Consider the following 16956-nt stretch of genomic DNA (forward strand, 5'->3'; position numbering starts at 1 on the left):
GTATATATCTGTATGTAGTAATCTCCTGAGCTCCCTCTAGTGGTGGCTGTATATATCTGTATGTAGTAATCTCCTGAGCTCCCACTAGTGGTGGCTGTATATATCTGTATGTAGTAATCTCCTGAGCTCCTTCTAGTGGTGGCTGTATATATCTGTATACAGTAATCTCCTGAGCTCCCTCTAGTGATGGCTGTATATATCTGTATGTAGTAATCTCCTGAGCTCCCTCTAGTGGTGGCTGTATATATCTGTATGTAGTAATTTCCTGAGCTCCCTCTAGTGGTGGCTGTATATATCTGTATGTAGTAATCTCCTGAGTTCCCTCTAGTGGTGGCTGTATATATCTGTATGTAGTAATCTCCTGAGCTCCCTCTAGTGGTGACTGTATATATCTGTATGTAGTAATCTCCTGAGCTCCCTCTAGTGGTGGCTGTATATATCTGTATGTAGTAATCTCCTGAGCTCCCTCTAGTGGTGGCTGTATATATCTGTATGTAGTAATCTCCTGAGTTCCCTCTAGTGGTGGCTGTATATATCTGTATGTAGTAATCTCCTGAGCTCCCTCTAGTGGTGACTGTATATATCTGTATGTAGTAATCTCCTGAGCTCCCTCTAGTGGTGGCTGTATATATCTGTATGTAGTAATCTCCTGAGCTCCCTCTAGTGGTGGCTATTATATCTGTATGTAGTAATCTCCTGAGCTCCACCTAGTGGTGACTGCAGGAAACCAGAATGTTAGCATGGAACCTTATATCTTAGCTGGGGATTTGGAGGTCTGTAGACAGGGTTCCTCCCTTATTCCTGCTAGGAAAGGAGGAACGAATCAGCATTTTATTTTGAATCTATTTAGATAAAAAATGCCAAATAGTACAAAACAATAAATATTCACTTTACGATTATTCAAACTTGTAGAAATACGTGTGATTAATATAATTGCCTGCAACCTCCTCAGTAGAACCAGTAGCAAAATATTACGGCTGACATCTTATCTTAGATGCAGTTCTTGTTGTTTCCATGGGCAAAAGGCCACTGACATCTATTGGCCAAAAGTGGGAATGCAGCAGATCGTTTTTGGTAGTGAACTGTTCTTATATAGCAGATACTTAGCTTCAGCCATTACTATAAGTAAGGGTTCTCCAGGGGGCACGATGGAAGCAAGCTGTGTGCCATATGGAGATTATGGTGCACATGCAGGTTCATAGATAGTCCTAGATGGTAAGTTCACTAGGTATAAAATAACCATAGTGATGACCTGCAGGGAACATTAAGCTTTATAAATCCCATATTCTGTCTAATCACACCCTGATATTCACATGGGTAACCTGTAGGGTCTGAGTACTAAGCTCCTGGTAATAGACCATGTGCATCTACTCCACCTGGAGGAACCCTCAGGGAATATTATTGTAAGGGTTGGCTTATATCGAATACAATGTCCTAATGGCCAGACGGCCACATGGCGACCCTGGATGATATTCATGAGAATGCAGCCTTTACCTTTATCTGTTATTTCACTGAGCAGCAATGGACTATAGACACCTGCACGCCATGACGGAGCTGGATTTACTTTAACAGGTCCTGCATTTACTTTCCAAATTGTACTTACAAGAGTGTAGAGGGAAGCTGGGGCCATTAGAATTTTTTTTTTATCAAAGTTAATGTTCTGAGATGATAAATCAGAGCTACCAGATATGTCAGTGCACTAAGAATCTGCCCTGTGAGATAATAAACCAGAGCTATGAATGTGTTAGCATCTAATAATCAGCCAGTGCTCTGAGATAGTAACCTAGCGCTAGCAAATAAGCCAGAGCCTTCAGATCCTAAGTCAGTGCTCTGAGATAATAAGTCAGTGCTCTGAGATAATAAGTCAGTGCTCTGAGATAATAAGTCAGTGCTCTGAAATAATAAGTCAGTGCTCTGAAATAATAAGTCAGTGCACTGAGAAAATAAGTCAGTGCCCTGAGATAATGTTAGTGTGTTGAGATTATAAATCATTGCTCTGAGATAGTAAGTCAGAGCTCTCAAATAATACATGAGCATTCTGAGATAATAAGTCAGTGCTATGTGATGTCATTGCTCTTAAATTATAAATCGGTGCTCTGAGATCATAAGTCACTGTTCTGAAATAATGTCAATGCAGTGACATAATAAGTCATCACTTGGAAAATAAATGAGTGCTCTGAGATAACAAGTCATTGCTCTGAGATAATAAGTCAGTGCGGTGAGATAATAAGTCAGTGCTCTGAAATAATAAGTCAGGGCCGTTGGCATAATAATCTAGCACAGCGACTTAAAAATTCAATGCTGTTAGATAAGTCAGAATTCTTATACAGTAAGTCAGTGCTCTGGGATGGTTCATTGCTTTTAGATAATAAATTTAAATTATGAGATAATAATTCAGAGCTCTGAAATAATACACTAGCTTTCTGAGATAAGTCACTGCTCTGAGATAATTAATCGGGGCTCTGAAAAAATAAGTCAGTGCACTGAAATAATAAATCAGTGATCTGAGATAAGTCACTGCTCTGAGATAAAAAGTCAGTGCACTGTTATAATATCTTAATGCTCTGAGATAATAAGTCAGAGCTCTAAAATAATACACAAGTGTTCTGAGATAATAAGTCACTGCTCTGAAATAATGTCAGTGCACTGAGAAAATAAGTCAGTGCCCTGACATAATATGTCAGTGTGCTGAGATTATAAATCATTGCTCTGAGATAGTAAGTCAGAGCTCTCAAATAATACATGAGCATTCTGAGATAATAAGTCAGTGCTATGTGATGTCATTGCTCTTAAATTATAAATCAGTGCTCTGAGATCATATGTCACTGTTCTGAAATAATGTTAATGCAGTGACATAATAAGTCATCACTGGGAAAATAAATTAGTGCTCTGAGATAACAAGTCATTGCTCTGAGATACTAGGTCTTTGCTCTGAGATAATAAGTCAGTGCGGTGAGATAATAAGTCAGAGCTCTGAAATAATACATGAGCATTCTGAGATAATAAGTCAGTGCTATGTGATATTACTGCTCTGAGATCACAAGTCACTGTTCTGAAATAAGTCAGTGCACTGACATAATAAGCCAGCACTGGGAAAATAAGTCATTGCTCTGAGATAATAGGTCGTTGCTCTGAGATAATAGGTCGTTGCTCTGATTTATCAGCTCATATTTTCACCCCCAAGATATTGCATAGGATGGTAAAGTCTAGCCTCTTTGTATTGATATTGTGCCTTTCCTGTGTCAGAGGGCAGATATGGGTAATAGATATTTCCCTCCCAGTGGATACTGCCTCCTATGGACAGGAACCATCCGATTCTTATAGGTCCTCTCATACTGGAGAGATCGGGGAGAGCGGTGGAGCTGTAAGGAACGCTCCAGAGTCTTCGCTCATTGATTGCATTACTCCACCACAAATCATGTGGCAGATGAGTTAATTTCCTACCAGCGAACAGACGCTACATGAAAAACAACAGAAAGCAGCATATGGATTCATATAGAAGAGTTACATCCGATTCTCATTCACTTGCTTATTTTTCTCATTTTCCTAGTGGGAGGGGCATGACACAAGAGTCATCTGGCCATCACCCCTCCCATACACCAGTCTAGATTGTACCACATTCAGCGTACGCCCTGCTTTGTTCCTTGCACTAAACATGTTATTCCTAATAATTACAAAAATAAAAAAAACACGGTTCACTTGACTCAGGTTCATCGCCCTACGAGATATTCCCTGCACCGTTACTTTACATAATCAGACAACATTCTGTACAGAAAATATCATCAATTTCCTCTACGGAAATTACAATTGCAGAATTTGCCAAAACCACGGAGAACAGTTCAGTTCTATGGCCACCTTGAAAAACAAAAAAAGCACTGGGCATGCAGTGAAAAATTTAGAATAATTCTGTGAAATATAATTGTGAGTTCTAATTTTTTTAAATTTAAATTTCAAGTTTTTGATTTTTTTTTAAATGAAAAGCTCTCTGTCCCTGAAAAATAATCTAAATTGTGAAAAAAATCACAAAACAAAAAGAATAATAAAAAATCTCTACTTGTGGTAATTCTTCAATTTTTAATTGAAGTACGGTGATCTGCTGTAGAAAAATCTTTTAATGTGACATGATATTGGCAATAATAATTTTGGGCAATAATTAAAAATATTCACCTGACTGATCCTAATGAAGATTTACTTTTGTAATTAGAAATTTGGCAAAAGAAAAATATATAGGGCTACGTTTTTATAGGTCTAAAATTCTGAAGACAAAAGAAAAATTACATAAAACTATGTAAAATTTTTATCTTTGTTTTTGAATGAAAGATCGCAGGATTTATTGTACAAATCTTTGGTAATAAATTTGCAGGGGGTAATAGAAATGCAAAATAGAAAAATATAAAATTCTAATTTTCTATCGTTGGGATAACCTGATGTCAATTTATTTTACAAATTATAATTTGGAATTTTGGATTTTTTGTTTTAACAAAAAATAGGTATTTTTTTTATTGTGGTTTGTACTGTTTTTTGTAGCAAATTGTGTACATTTTTTAGTAAATTTAGTAAAGTTTGTAAACTTTCTGTAGATTTGCTCCTATAGGTTTAAGCAGTCTCAAATGAATCGACATGTGTGGCATCAGAGACTGTTCTGGATGGGTTTGGCAAATCGTATAACAGAGAAATCTCGCAAATATCCAAAATGTGGCTCCTCCATACAATATTATACAATATTTTTGCAACCATTCAATGGCTAAAAAGCAGACTGTTCCTTGTCCCTGCGCAGTTTTAAAGAATATAAGGCGGAATCAGGGCTCAAAAAAGGACTGGGCCCTAAAACGTAAGTGCTTGGAAAGGGTAGACAAAAAATACAATTGTATAATCTACGCAAAATACAATAAGAAACAGTCTGCCTTCAAAAACATTATAAAGATAAACCCAACACAAGGAGATGTAGCGATCCCACCCAACCCCTCAACATGGAAATCTCTCATCATAGACACAACAGAACACACCATTAGAATGGCGCCGGCTTTTACCTCCAGTCTGACTGCAGGTGCAAAAATTAGAACAGAATTTTTTGTTTTTCTATACCTCAGATATTAGTCTGTGACATTGGTTCCGTAGACACAACACATTTGTGCCCTTGTCCTGTACTGCATCAGGAACTCGGATGAATGACGCGGAGATTGAATACACGTTGCTTCCATCATTATAGATCCTTTGCTTGAGAATTCAAAAAGTAAAAAAAAAATCCCAAAAAGTTACAAAAAGGAAAAAAAATTTAGCACAGCCACATGTTTTGCCCTTACACATTTTATGTCGCTCTCTCTCAGTTCTTGTTTTCTTCAGCTGCAGATGAAATTCATGGACGGGTAAGAAAGGCGATGAGACAGGGGGATTGTGGGTATTTAGGCAGAACCAGGAGCCAGGAGGAACCAGACCATAATCCCCCGGGAGGCTGCTTTAATTCTGGTCCTCTCCTACCAATTCCTTTAACTGCCTGTTCCTCCTCCACAAAAAAAATTGACATTTAATGCCGCAATGGGGAGGGGTAAAATAAGTGCGCAGTTTTTATCCATCAGATACTTTGAAGTCTGAGCGGTTAATGCAGAAAAATATCCATCCGAAAGTAAAAAGCAATGGAAAAAAACACTGTAGGCGGCATATTAAGAGACAGTAGGCCTTTCTGAATATTTTGTTATATTATTTGTTTTTTTTTGTAGTGCTCTACACAAGTGGAAAAAGGAAGGGTTCAGTTTTTGTATTTTTCATGAATTTTTGTTTTTTCATGTGTCTTTTTGTATTTTTTTTTGTATTTTTTTTAAAGAAGGGTTGTATTTAGAGGCCAGTAGTTAGAATTCCAACCAGTAGAATTCAGGTATATCTACCAGGCCTTAAGGCCACCATCTGAGGGAGACTGGATAAAATATATATGCAGGTTATATATCTTGATATATATATATATAGATATATATATTCACCCACTCTCCGGAAATGTAATGTACCAGCAGGCAATAAAGTTCTTCATGTAGTACAAAATGTCAAAAAAAGAAAAAAATAACCCTAAAAATAAAAAGAAAACTCTTAAATTCTAGTGCCATAGCTTTTGTTTTTTTTGTTTTGTTTTTTTTTGTTCGTAAGAATTGGATGGTATTTATCCGTCTGAAACGTGCATTCTCATGTGGTCGTTAAATTGCTCGATTTGGTCAAACTTAGCCGGGCACACTGAGCAAACGTACGTTGTGCCCTCAGAGCATACTGTGGTTGCGCCGTTGGGTGGCCCAGGGCGAGGGACTAGAACTGGACTAGGTGTTGGAGCAGCGGTAGGGGGTGCAGCCAGTGATGGGGCCGGTGCTAAGGCAGAGACCAAAATTGGAGCTGGAACTAAGGCTGGAGTTGGAGCCAAAACTGGAGCAGATGCCAAGACCGGAGTAGGAGGCAAGACCGGTGCTGGAGGCATGCTGGGAGCTGGAGGCAATCCTTGTCCTGGGGTGGTGGCAGGAGCTTGAACTGATCCTGGAGCTGAGTTTGAAGGTGGAACGGGTACTGGGATGCTGGCAGTGCCGTTGGTGGCGCTGTGAAGAGCCACGTGCCTCTCCAGCAGCGTCTTGTGAGAGAACTTCTTTTTGCAGATGTAGCACTCGTAAGATTTCTCTCCGCGGTGCAAGCGCATGTGCACGTTGAGGGAGCTCTTTTGGGTGAAGCGCTTGTTGCAGATGCTGCACTGGTACGCTCTCACGCCGGTGTGCGTCACCATGTGTTTGATTAGGTAATCCTTTAAAGAAAAAGATCTCCAGCAGATGCTACACTGGTGCGGCTTCTCTCCTTTTGTAGACAGAAAACAGAAAAACAAAGAAAACACGTGGTCAGTGAAAACCTCTCACAACCAGATGATGGTTTGTAGATGTGAACACAGATGTTAAATATTTCACATTCTGGACATATACCACGCCTTAGAAACGGCACACGGGGGAGAAACCAGGAATGTTGCTGTAAGGTGGGTGACTTCCGAAAGCACATGGAAAATCTCAACAACAACAACAACAACATTACTCTGCTCATGCCGGACACTGGGACTTCCTGCCTAATTAGATATTTATGGCCACTGTTATAGGGAATGTGTCATCAGAAAATGTTTAAATCATGTTTCTAGGTTAAATTTATTTTTATTTTTTGGTGATGTTCTTTTTCATTTTCCTTGTCAACATCTAAGCCTAATAATAATTGAAACTAATTGGTCTGTACAGATCACTTTGCTGTAGTTATCCACCTATCATTACAGTCAGGAGGACAATGACGGATATCACCTCTGTGTATAGAGAACATGGAATCCTCCATTCACAATAGGTGATTGTCAAAGCTTATCTACTTCCTCCTGACCTCGGCACAGGTCACAGAGCATGCCCAGAAAACTCTTCCATAGAAGTCAACGAGGTCAGCTCCTCTATGGCCGATGTGGCTGCCGTAAAGCAGATCTCTAAATGCTGTGAAGAACAGTTCAAGCAAGATGGCTGCCCCTATAATCATTTTCAGCAAATAGAATTAAAAAATGTCCAATTTAAAAATAAAAGATTAGAAAAACGGATATTTGTCGCTAACTAGTTTTAACTGCCCAAAAAAACAAAAAAAAACAAAAAAAACTTGGTGACACATTCCCTTTGAGAAAGCTAAAAAGTTGTCCCTATCCCGGATAGTGAGACCTAAAATGACATCTAATTAAGTGGCAATGGACAGAAAGGTTTTACAGTAATCTGCATGTGGCATAATTACGAATCCTACGATTTAGGGCTCATGCACATGAACTTATTTTTTGTCCATGTCCGTTCCGTTTTTTGCGGCCGGTGTGGAACCATTCATTTCAATGGGGCCGCAAAAAATGGAAATGACTCTGTGTGCATTCTGTATCCGTGTGTCTGCAAGTCTGTTCCCCAAAAAATAGAACATGTTTTATTGTTGTGCGTTTTGCGGACAAGGACAGGCATTGTTACAATGGATCCACAAAAAAAAGAGATGTAACAAGGACGTCACACGGATCTCATCCGTTTTTTTTGCAGACCAGTAAATACATACGGTCGTGTGGATGAGCACTTAGGCCCTTAGACGGTGTAAACTTAGACTAGACAGCCTAAAGATGCCCCGCAGCACATATTGCTCCAAAATTCTGTTGCATTTGGTTAGTAAATCTACCCCAATGTGTGTCAGACTGAAGGTCTTCATTTGTGCCATAAGGGTAGGGCCACATTGGCATAATGAGGGTTGGACCCTCTGAGTTCAGTCCAATGAGGATGAAGGTGAGGTGGCTCACTTAGTTGGCCAGAACAAAAATTTGATGGGATGATTCTTGATGGGATGATGGGACGGCCATGTTTTCAAAATGAAGGATGTCACATTGTGAGCTATCAGAGGAGGCTTCATTGTGGTTGCAGGTAAGCTGGCCCTTTTTTTTAGTGTAATAAGAGGTCAACAATCCAGTGAATGGTGGATAGGGTGAATAATAGTGGATGGTGGATAAATAGTGGGTGGAGAAGGCCGACCTTGTTTGGGCTGGGGTTTGTTGTTGGGTAGTGCTATCTGGAGAAATGAGAGATGATTTTCATCAAGTGAAACATGGTGGGAATGTCACTATTTGTACTGGGCTTCTGGAAAAAGATTTAGGTAAGTGGACCTCAATGGAGTATAGATGGATTAATGTCACCAGTTTAGAGTGGTTTAGATTTTGGTGGAGGTCTTCAGTCAATGAACCTATGCTAAGGTGACCCTCTGTGGTTTATTTATGGATAGTCAATGTAATAGAAGGCTGGTAGGATGGATGACTGAGGTACTTAAAGATTTGGGCTTTGAAGGTGCAATGAAATTTGGTAAAGTGTGCCTTATCAATGCAATAACAGATGATGATAAAATGGCCAAATTCAATAAAATTAGAAAGGGGTCTTCCTGTTGCAGTGTTCTTAGGTTTGTAGAAGGCTGGATGGTTGGGACATTGCGTACAAAGGTGGAAGACACAACAGTTGACACAATATGACTAAAGGTCCACGTACCTGTATGTACAAACATGTGCTTCACGTAATTCTGTTTGGCGGTGAACGTTTTGTTGCAGAGGGTGCACTCGTAAGGCTTTTTTTCTCCTTGGCTGTTGCCTGTGCTGTGTCCACCTTGGGGTGGTTGGTTTTGAATTTGGGAAGGAAATGAAGACAAACTAGCTTGGGGAACCGTCACAAACTGAGTTTGCTGAGCAGCCAGAGGTTGTGGCAGACTAAAGAGGAAAGGCTTTGGACCAGTCCCCGCTGCCTGCGTAGTGAAGAGGGTCGGAAGATAGGTATTGCCAGCTGTTCCAATGACCTGGGTATTACTGGTCAGGGTTAGTGGCATTCTCAGGTTGCTGGTGAGTGTTTCTGTCTGACGTAAGTAGAGTTGAGTGGTTGGCAAAGCTTGCGCAATTGACTGGGAGACAGAAGTCTGTAGGACCCCCTTTTCGGTGCTATTGCTAACACTGAGCACTGTGCTGTCCATGTCAACTGTATTGCTCCTCTCAGGGGAGGAAGAGCTGGTATCTAAGTGCTGTTGGTTCTGGTTTTCTACGCATTCGGTGGACAAGTTATTTGACTCTGCTTGGGAAGGATCTTGCTGCCCATCTCTTACGAGGCCAGGCATGAACTGTTGCTCCATGGAGTCCGGCTCTGTGCCGATCGATGAACTTACTCCAGAGTCAAAACTCTCCCCTTTGGGTTCGCTTTCTGTGCCTTCGGCTTGATCGGTGTCTTCAGTGCACTCTTCAGACTCATTGCGTTCTAGGGCCTGTGACCTCTGTTGTCCATAGTAGTCATAGTCATCGTCCACCTCTTGTTTTATTTGTATATTTCCCATCATTGTCTGAATACGTACAGGACGTGGTTGCTTCCGGCAGTGGGTGGTTTCTGGTGTATTGGTTAGAAACCTCTCCATCCGCTGAGATCGCTGATGTATGCGTGTTATCCAGCTAGGTTCCTCCATATGATGCTGTCTAGGTAGCCCTAAGGCAGTCTCGTGGTGGCTCACCAGAGCTCCGCTATAAAAGGAACGTTCCCCACTGCCATTTTGCATGGAACATGTATATAAGGCAGAGTAGATCCTGTCTACACTGTGCTGACGGTGGTTCCTCATGAAGCCAGATTCTGTGTCGCTGCTCTGCCCAGAGGTACCCGATTCTGGAGTGCCCCTGGGTGTCTCTTGGCCAGAGTCCTGTATTAGAGGGTACACCCCACCTACATTTTGTGAAACAATTCTCGTGCATTCATCAATGACGGTTTTTATCTGTAGGATGCTTGCGGCAGTCAGGATCTGAAGGGCCTCAGACTGGGAGACCCGTAGTACCCCACTGTACATGAAGTCAATGAGCTTCTGCACTGCATGGACAGACACCACTGATGGGATTTCGATGTCACTGTACCCTAGCAGCAGTTTGTCCTGGAAGAATGGGCTGCCAGCGGCCAGCACGCAGCGGTGGGCCCGCAGCATGCTTCCGTGGATTCGCACCGTCACGTCACAAAAGTGGCCACGGTTGCGCTGCTCGTTAAGCGTCTCGAGCACAGAATTGCTGAAGTTGTGAAGGTTGATACTATGAATGCGCTCTGTCATCCCCTTGCAACAGATGTCACCTACGAGCAAGACAAGAAGCAATAATCAGTCATACAAGAACTAAACACGTGATACTGCAAATACTTCTACCCTAGAAACGTGGAACCAGCCATGGCTGGACACCTGACATCAAGGAAACCCATTCTGCAATAACCCAGGCATATAGTTATATAGGTACAGCTGGCATAAGTTATACATCTTCTATATAGTGATATGGAGCATGCTGGTATAACCTGGGCATCTCCTGTATATAATTATATATGTACAGCTGGTATAAGTTATACATCTTCTTGTATATAGTGATATGGACCATGCGGGTATAACCTGGGTATCTCCTGTATATAGTTATATAGGTACAGCTGGCATAAGTTATACATCTTCTATATAGTGATATGGACCATGCTGGTATAACCTGGGCATCTCCTGTATATAATTATATATGTACAGCTGGTATAAGTTATACATCTTCTTGTATATAGTGATATGGACCATGCTGGTATAACCTGGGCATCCCTGTATATAATTATATATGTACAGCTGGTATAAGTTATACATCTTCTTGTATATAGTGATATGGAGCATGCTGGTATAACCTGGGCATCTCCTGTATATAATTATATATGTACAGCTGGTATAAGTTATACATCTTCTTGTATATAGTGATATGGACCATGCGGGTATAACCTGGGTATCTCCTGTATATAATTATACATGTACAGCTGGTATAACCTGGGCATCTCCTGTATATAATTATATATGTACAGCTGGTATAAGTTATACATCTTCTTGTATATAGTGATATGGAGCATGCTGGTATAACCTGGGCATCTCCTGTATACAGTTATATATGTACCGCTGGTATAACCTGGGCATCTCCTGTATATAATTATATATGTACAGCTGGTATAAGTTATACATCTTCTTGTATATAGTGATATGGACCATGCGGGTATAACCTGGGTATCTCCTGTATATAATTATATATGTACAGCTGGTATAAGTTATACATCTTCTTGTATATAGTGATATGGAGCATGCTGGTATAACCTGGGCATCTCCTGTATATAATTATACATGTACAGCTGGTATAAGTTATACATCTTCTTGTATATAGTGATATGGACCATGCGGGTATAACCTGGGCATCTCCTGTATATAATTATATAAGTACAGCTGGTATAACCTGGGTATCTCCTGTATATAATTATATATGTACAGCTGGTATAAGTTATACATCTTCTTGTATATAGTGATATGGAGCATGCGGGTATAACCTGGGCATCTCCTGTATATAATTATATATGTACAGCTGGTATAAGTTATACATCTTCTTGTATATAGTGATATGGAGCATGCGGGTATAACCTGGGTATCTCCTGTATATAATTATATATGTACAGCTGGTATAAGTTATACATCTTCTTGTATATAGTGATATGGAGCATGCTGGTATAACCTGGGCATCTCCTGTATATAATTATATATGTACAGCTGGTATAAGTTATACATCTCCTTGTATATAGTGATATGGACCATGCTGGTATAACCTGGGTATCTCCTGTATATAATGATATATGTACAGCTGGTATAACCTGGGCATCTCCTGTATATAATGATATATGTACAGCTGGTATAACCTGGGCATCTCCTGTATATAATTATATATGTACAGCTGGTATAACCTGGGTATCTCCTGTATATAATTACATATGTACAGCTGGTATAAGTTATACATCTTCTTGTATACAGTGATATGGACCATGCTGGTATAACCTGGGCATCTCCTGTATATAATTACATATGTACAGCTGGTATAAGTTATACATCTTCTTGTATACAGTGATATGGAGCATGCTGGTATAACCTGGGCATCTCCTGTATATAATTATATATGTACAGCTGGTATAAGTTATACATCTCCTTGTATACAGTGATATGGACCATGCTGGTATAACCTGGGCATCTCCTGTATATAATTATATATGTACAGCTGGTATAAGTTATACAGGTGAAACCTAAAAATTTTTAATATCGCCCAAAGTTCATTTATTTCAGCAATGCAACTTAAAAGGTGAAACTGACACATGAAATAGACTCATTACAGGCAAAGCGAGATATTTCAAGCCTTTATTTGTTATAATTTGGATGATTATGGCTTACAGCTTATGAAACCCCAAAGTCTTAATCTTGAGGTCCCCTTTGCTCAGGGGATATGGATTAATTAGCTGACTAGAGTGCGACACTTTGAGCCTAGAGTATTGAACCTTTTCACAAAATTAATTAATTTTAAGCTGCATTAATGCAATTCCTTTTAATTTGCATTACTGAAATAAATGGACTTTTGCACGATATTCAAATTTTTCGAGTTTCACCTGTATATCTTCTTGTATATAGTATGCCGGTATAACCTGGGTATCCACTGCTATACAATTAGTAAATGGAGGGAGGGGAGTTTAAACAGCTATCCAACTCAGGGTTTGACAAGCTACACCAGGAACACATTTCTAACACATTCGCCACAAGGGGGCAGCAGAGTAGTTTAAAACATTTTTTGATCGAGCGTTTTTGCAATTCAGGAGATGCATAACCTGGAGTGAATGGAAAGAGACACAAATAACTTCCTAAACACATTAACGTGAATAGATCTGGAGCAATGTTCCTCATTTTAAAAAAAGGTTCAATTAATAAATATGCTAAATTCGCAGCACACTCATCCTCATCTACATAATTATGATGCATTAAATTATCACCACATTAGCAGTCATTCTACACCAGAGGAGGTGTGTGAAGTCTGTTTACAGCTCATCTGAGGGCTCACGAGGAGGTCATCGACAAGACATTGCGCACACAGTGTGTCCGGCATATTACCGCGGATGGTGTGCATCTTCCTGTCACTGACCTCTCAAAGAAGCCACCAATGTAATGTACATAATAGCCACTAAGGTCCTGCCTCGCCCTTACAACTCCCCTTATTTAGTGGTACTATTACCCTGTGGTCAACTCGCTTCCCTCTGTCTACCTTACACATAGAGATTGACAGGAAATTAGATTGTAAGCTCATGTTGCTATTGTGAGGCTGGCATATTGAACACCAGTCATGTTAATAAAGCTGGATTCGAATACGGAGGGCCACACTGGATGCTAGCCATGGGAGTGAGGATGTTAAACCAACCTGAGAATGGTAATGGATCTAGCCATGAGGACCAAGCTGGAAATACAACTTGAAAGTGTCTTGATGATCGATACCTATCTTGAGGCCAACAATGGAACATGAGACTGGACAAAAATCAGTCTAGATATCCACCTTGAGATTGACAGTGGACACCAGCCATGAAAATGTGCCTCTAGACATCTAACTTGAGGGCCATCTCACAATTCATAAGTCATGAATTAGGAGATAAGACTAATCATTCATCTTCAGGTTGCATGGGAGCAATGATGGACATCTACCTTGACGTTGACACCGGCCATAAGAGTGGAACTAGACACTAGACGCCAGCCAGGAAGATGACGCTGAGGGTCATCTCTAATTTGATGTTGACACCAGCCATAAGGGTCATACTGGACATCTGACCAAAAGGTGACACTAGACACCAGCCAAGAAAATGACGCTGAGCACTGTCTCTAATTTGAGGGCCATCTCCTAAATCATAAATGGTGAATTATATTCATGACGGTAGATTCATCTTCAGGCTGCATGGGAGCATCTACCTCGAGGGTCACAAAAACCATAAGGGTGGTACTGGACATCTGACTAGAAGGTAACACTTAACACCTGCCAAGAAAGTGAAGTTGGACATTCATCTAGAGGTTTGCAGTGGATGGAAGTCATGATGATAAAGGTGGACATCTAGTTAGAGGGTAACACTGGATAACTATCAACAGGTCTAAGTTACTCTAATAATTGGAGAAGGTAGGTTGAAAAGGGTCCAGGGAAATAGGTGGCCCATTAGACCAGGTATTGAGGGTCAGTGAGCTCCTTGGAGACCCTTTGGTAATGGCATATAATGGGTCCTTGCCCCTTCACAAGCCTTGGCCAATGGCTAAAACTCTTTAAGCCATCTGATTCTATCAAGTCGTTGCTAATGTAAACTCAGGTTGATTGGGAGCCAATACAGTATTGCTGCCCTAGACTTCTAAGTGGCATATTTGCTTGGGGTGACGACTACTGTAATGGTGGCCATATTGGTTGCCTTCCAACTTTTCTCAAAATAGTTATGAACCGATGGAGGACAAAATGCCTTTGCTATAAATATTCCAATCTTCATGAAATGTACCGGTTGGTGGGAGCTAATAATGATGGGGATGATCATTTTGCCTCTCTCCATGTCTGCAAACTATACGTTGTCCCCTAGGTCTCCATTGACGCCTGTGCCAACCTCCCCATTGTGGTGTTTCATGGGGGTGTAAAGACCTGCTCTATATGTCTGTTGGCACGCTCCATTGCCTGGATTGACCTAGAGGGAACACGATGGCTCATTATATAAGGGGTCTTGGCTGGCGGCCGCAGCCCGCTGTAAGTACTCACAATCAGACGACTCTGTTTGTGTGTGCACACGTGCTGATTGGTTGCTTGATGTCTGTATGTGTTGAGTGGATATGGCTGGGCACCGCAACAGAACAGCTACAAAGTTCTGGCAGGGCTGGCCCGGCTTGGCGCTGCCTTCCCTCGGCTGAGTAATCTCATTCTCCACAGACGCCTTCTGGTTTTCAGCTGTCCTGCGTTTCTTCCTGTGAAGAGACAAAGGACCCTTTGAGGGGAACGGTCTCGATGTTTGGGAAAAGGAATTTTTAGAATATGTTACAGATAACCTCGGCTTCTTCTGCCATTAGAAAGAGAATTATCTATCGTGTAGTGGAGCAGACAAAGGTCTCACCAAGGCTGAATTTTACACCCCGAAAATCATGAGCGCGGCTGACGCTGAGCCTCCACCGGTCTTACTATAAAAAGCGCTGCCCATTGTTCTAATAATTAGTCTTATGATAAGGTGTGCAATTATTCGTCGATGGGGTGGAAGAGTGACACACAATGCTGTTAATTAGTTAATTGACATGAGACAGGAACGGTGCAGTTTGCTCACGGCAAGCGCTAGAAGATGTATAGGTAATGATTTCAGATCTCCCCCAAAACAATTATTTCTGCTCCTCTATTCACTAGGCATTATATACATGGCACCATTGTATTCCGTCATCCACGTCGTCAGCAAAGCTTGCAATCTAAGTTCATAAGAAACCAATTAAAAAGCTGTCCATGTGGCAGGAAGATGGGGCGAAGACGTAAACTCCATGCAGATGTTGCCCTGGTTCTATCTGAAGATGGAAGGCAGCGCCGACCGCTGTGCTGTCCTTTATTCAATATATTAGAGGGAATATGGATATATAGGATCTAGAGCAGCTCGGCCACCAGACAGAGGCATGACGTTGTGAGAACAGCGGAGTTTAACTCGATCATCTTCACCATGCAGCCACCTGTAGTCTCCCTAACTGCAGATATAGAAACCTCAATCACAATAAAGGTAATTCGTGAGGAGGGGATAGGAGGGGGGTGCAGCTGCAGTATCTTTCTTTGCGTTTCTCAATGATGTAAGAAGGCGGGATATGAAACAAAACCACAATAAAGTCAAATATCACACCAGGAAGGGCTCGACCACGGAATGGAAAGACTGACAGGGTAGAAGTAAAAAGTCTGGCTGCACTACATCTACCATGCACTACATGTCGGAAGGATGGTGATTAGGCTCTTGTATATTATCATATTTCAGGTAAGAACCAAAGAAAAGAAAGAAATGGTTTTCCTTCTTCCTCCTGGTTCTGGAATCCAATCTTTTATTAGCCAAAAAATATAGAAGACAATATTGAGTTTAAATGTGATTGTCTGAACAAGGCCCTAGATCTAAATGCAGAGGGAAAGAAGACCCAAAGCCATGGACAATTATACAGAAAATGGGGTCAAAAATTTCCTTCCTCCCTCACTTGCTATGTTTAGACACTAGTTCTCATAGTGTCAGGCCATATGATACCGCCATAGTGTTCAATTAATCAAATAATACTCCCTTAAATGACCCACATAATACTGCAATTCAATTCCCAAAAATACCATTGTAAGTATTGCTTAAAACTGGGTGGCTTCAATTTGCTCCAAAGACTTCTTGTCCTCGGGGGGCTCCCGAAGGTCGTCCTCTGCTTAAGACACGTTCGAGCCCTTAGATTATGTCTTAATAATGGTATTAAGGCTTACTGTCTGCAGAAAATTGAAATAAATCCCTTTACTATGGATTTTTGGATTATATATTGAGAAGCCAGTGACATGGCGCAAAATGATGGAGGGAGTCTCATATGAGACCAGAG

The 16956-nt window shown here is 40.9% G+C and overlaps 1 protein-coding gene across 15 annotated transcripts in view; it reads right to left on the reverse strand.

The window, feature by feature from the left end:
- Window positions 1-671: 671 nt before the first annotated feature.
- ZBTB20 (zinc finger and BTB domain containing 20) overlaps window positions 672-16956 on the reverse strand; it is a 707334-nt gene continuing 691049 nt past the window's right edge. For 14 of the 15 annotated variants that reach the window (XM_044284171.1, XM_044284173.1, XM_044284174.1 and 11 more), the window contains 3 exons: window positions 15137-15339; window positions 9033-10628; window positions 672-6819 (listed from right to left, as the gene is read on the reverse strand). In XM_044284171.1, coding sequence (XP_044140106.1) covers window positions 6149-6819; window positions 9033-10608 — 2247 coding nt within the window. In that variant the 5' untranslated portion in view covers window positions 10609-10628; window positions 15137-15339 and the 3' untranslated portion in view covers window positions 672-6148. The remainder of the gene's footprint in view (window positions 6820-9032; window positions 10629-15136; window positions 15340-16956) is intronic. The other variant, XM_044284175.1, reaches the window with a different exon arrangement.

The sequence above is a fragment of the Bufo gargarizans genome, chromosome 3 (assembly GCF_014858855.1).
Source record: "Bufo gargarizans isolate SCDJY-AF-19 chromosome 3, ASM1485885v1, whole genome shotgun sequence".
Taxonomy (NCBI): Eukaryota; Metazoa; Chordata; class Amphibia; order Anura; family Bufonidae; genus Bufo; species Bufo gargarizans.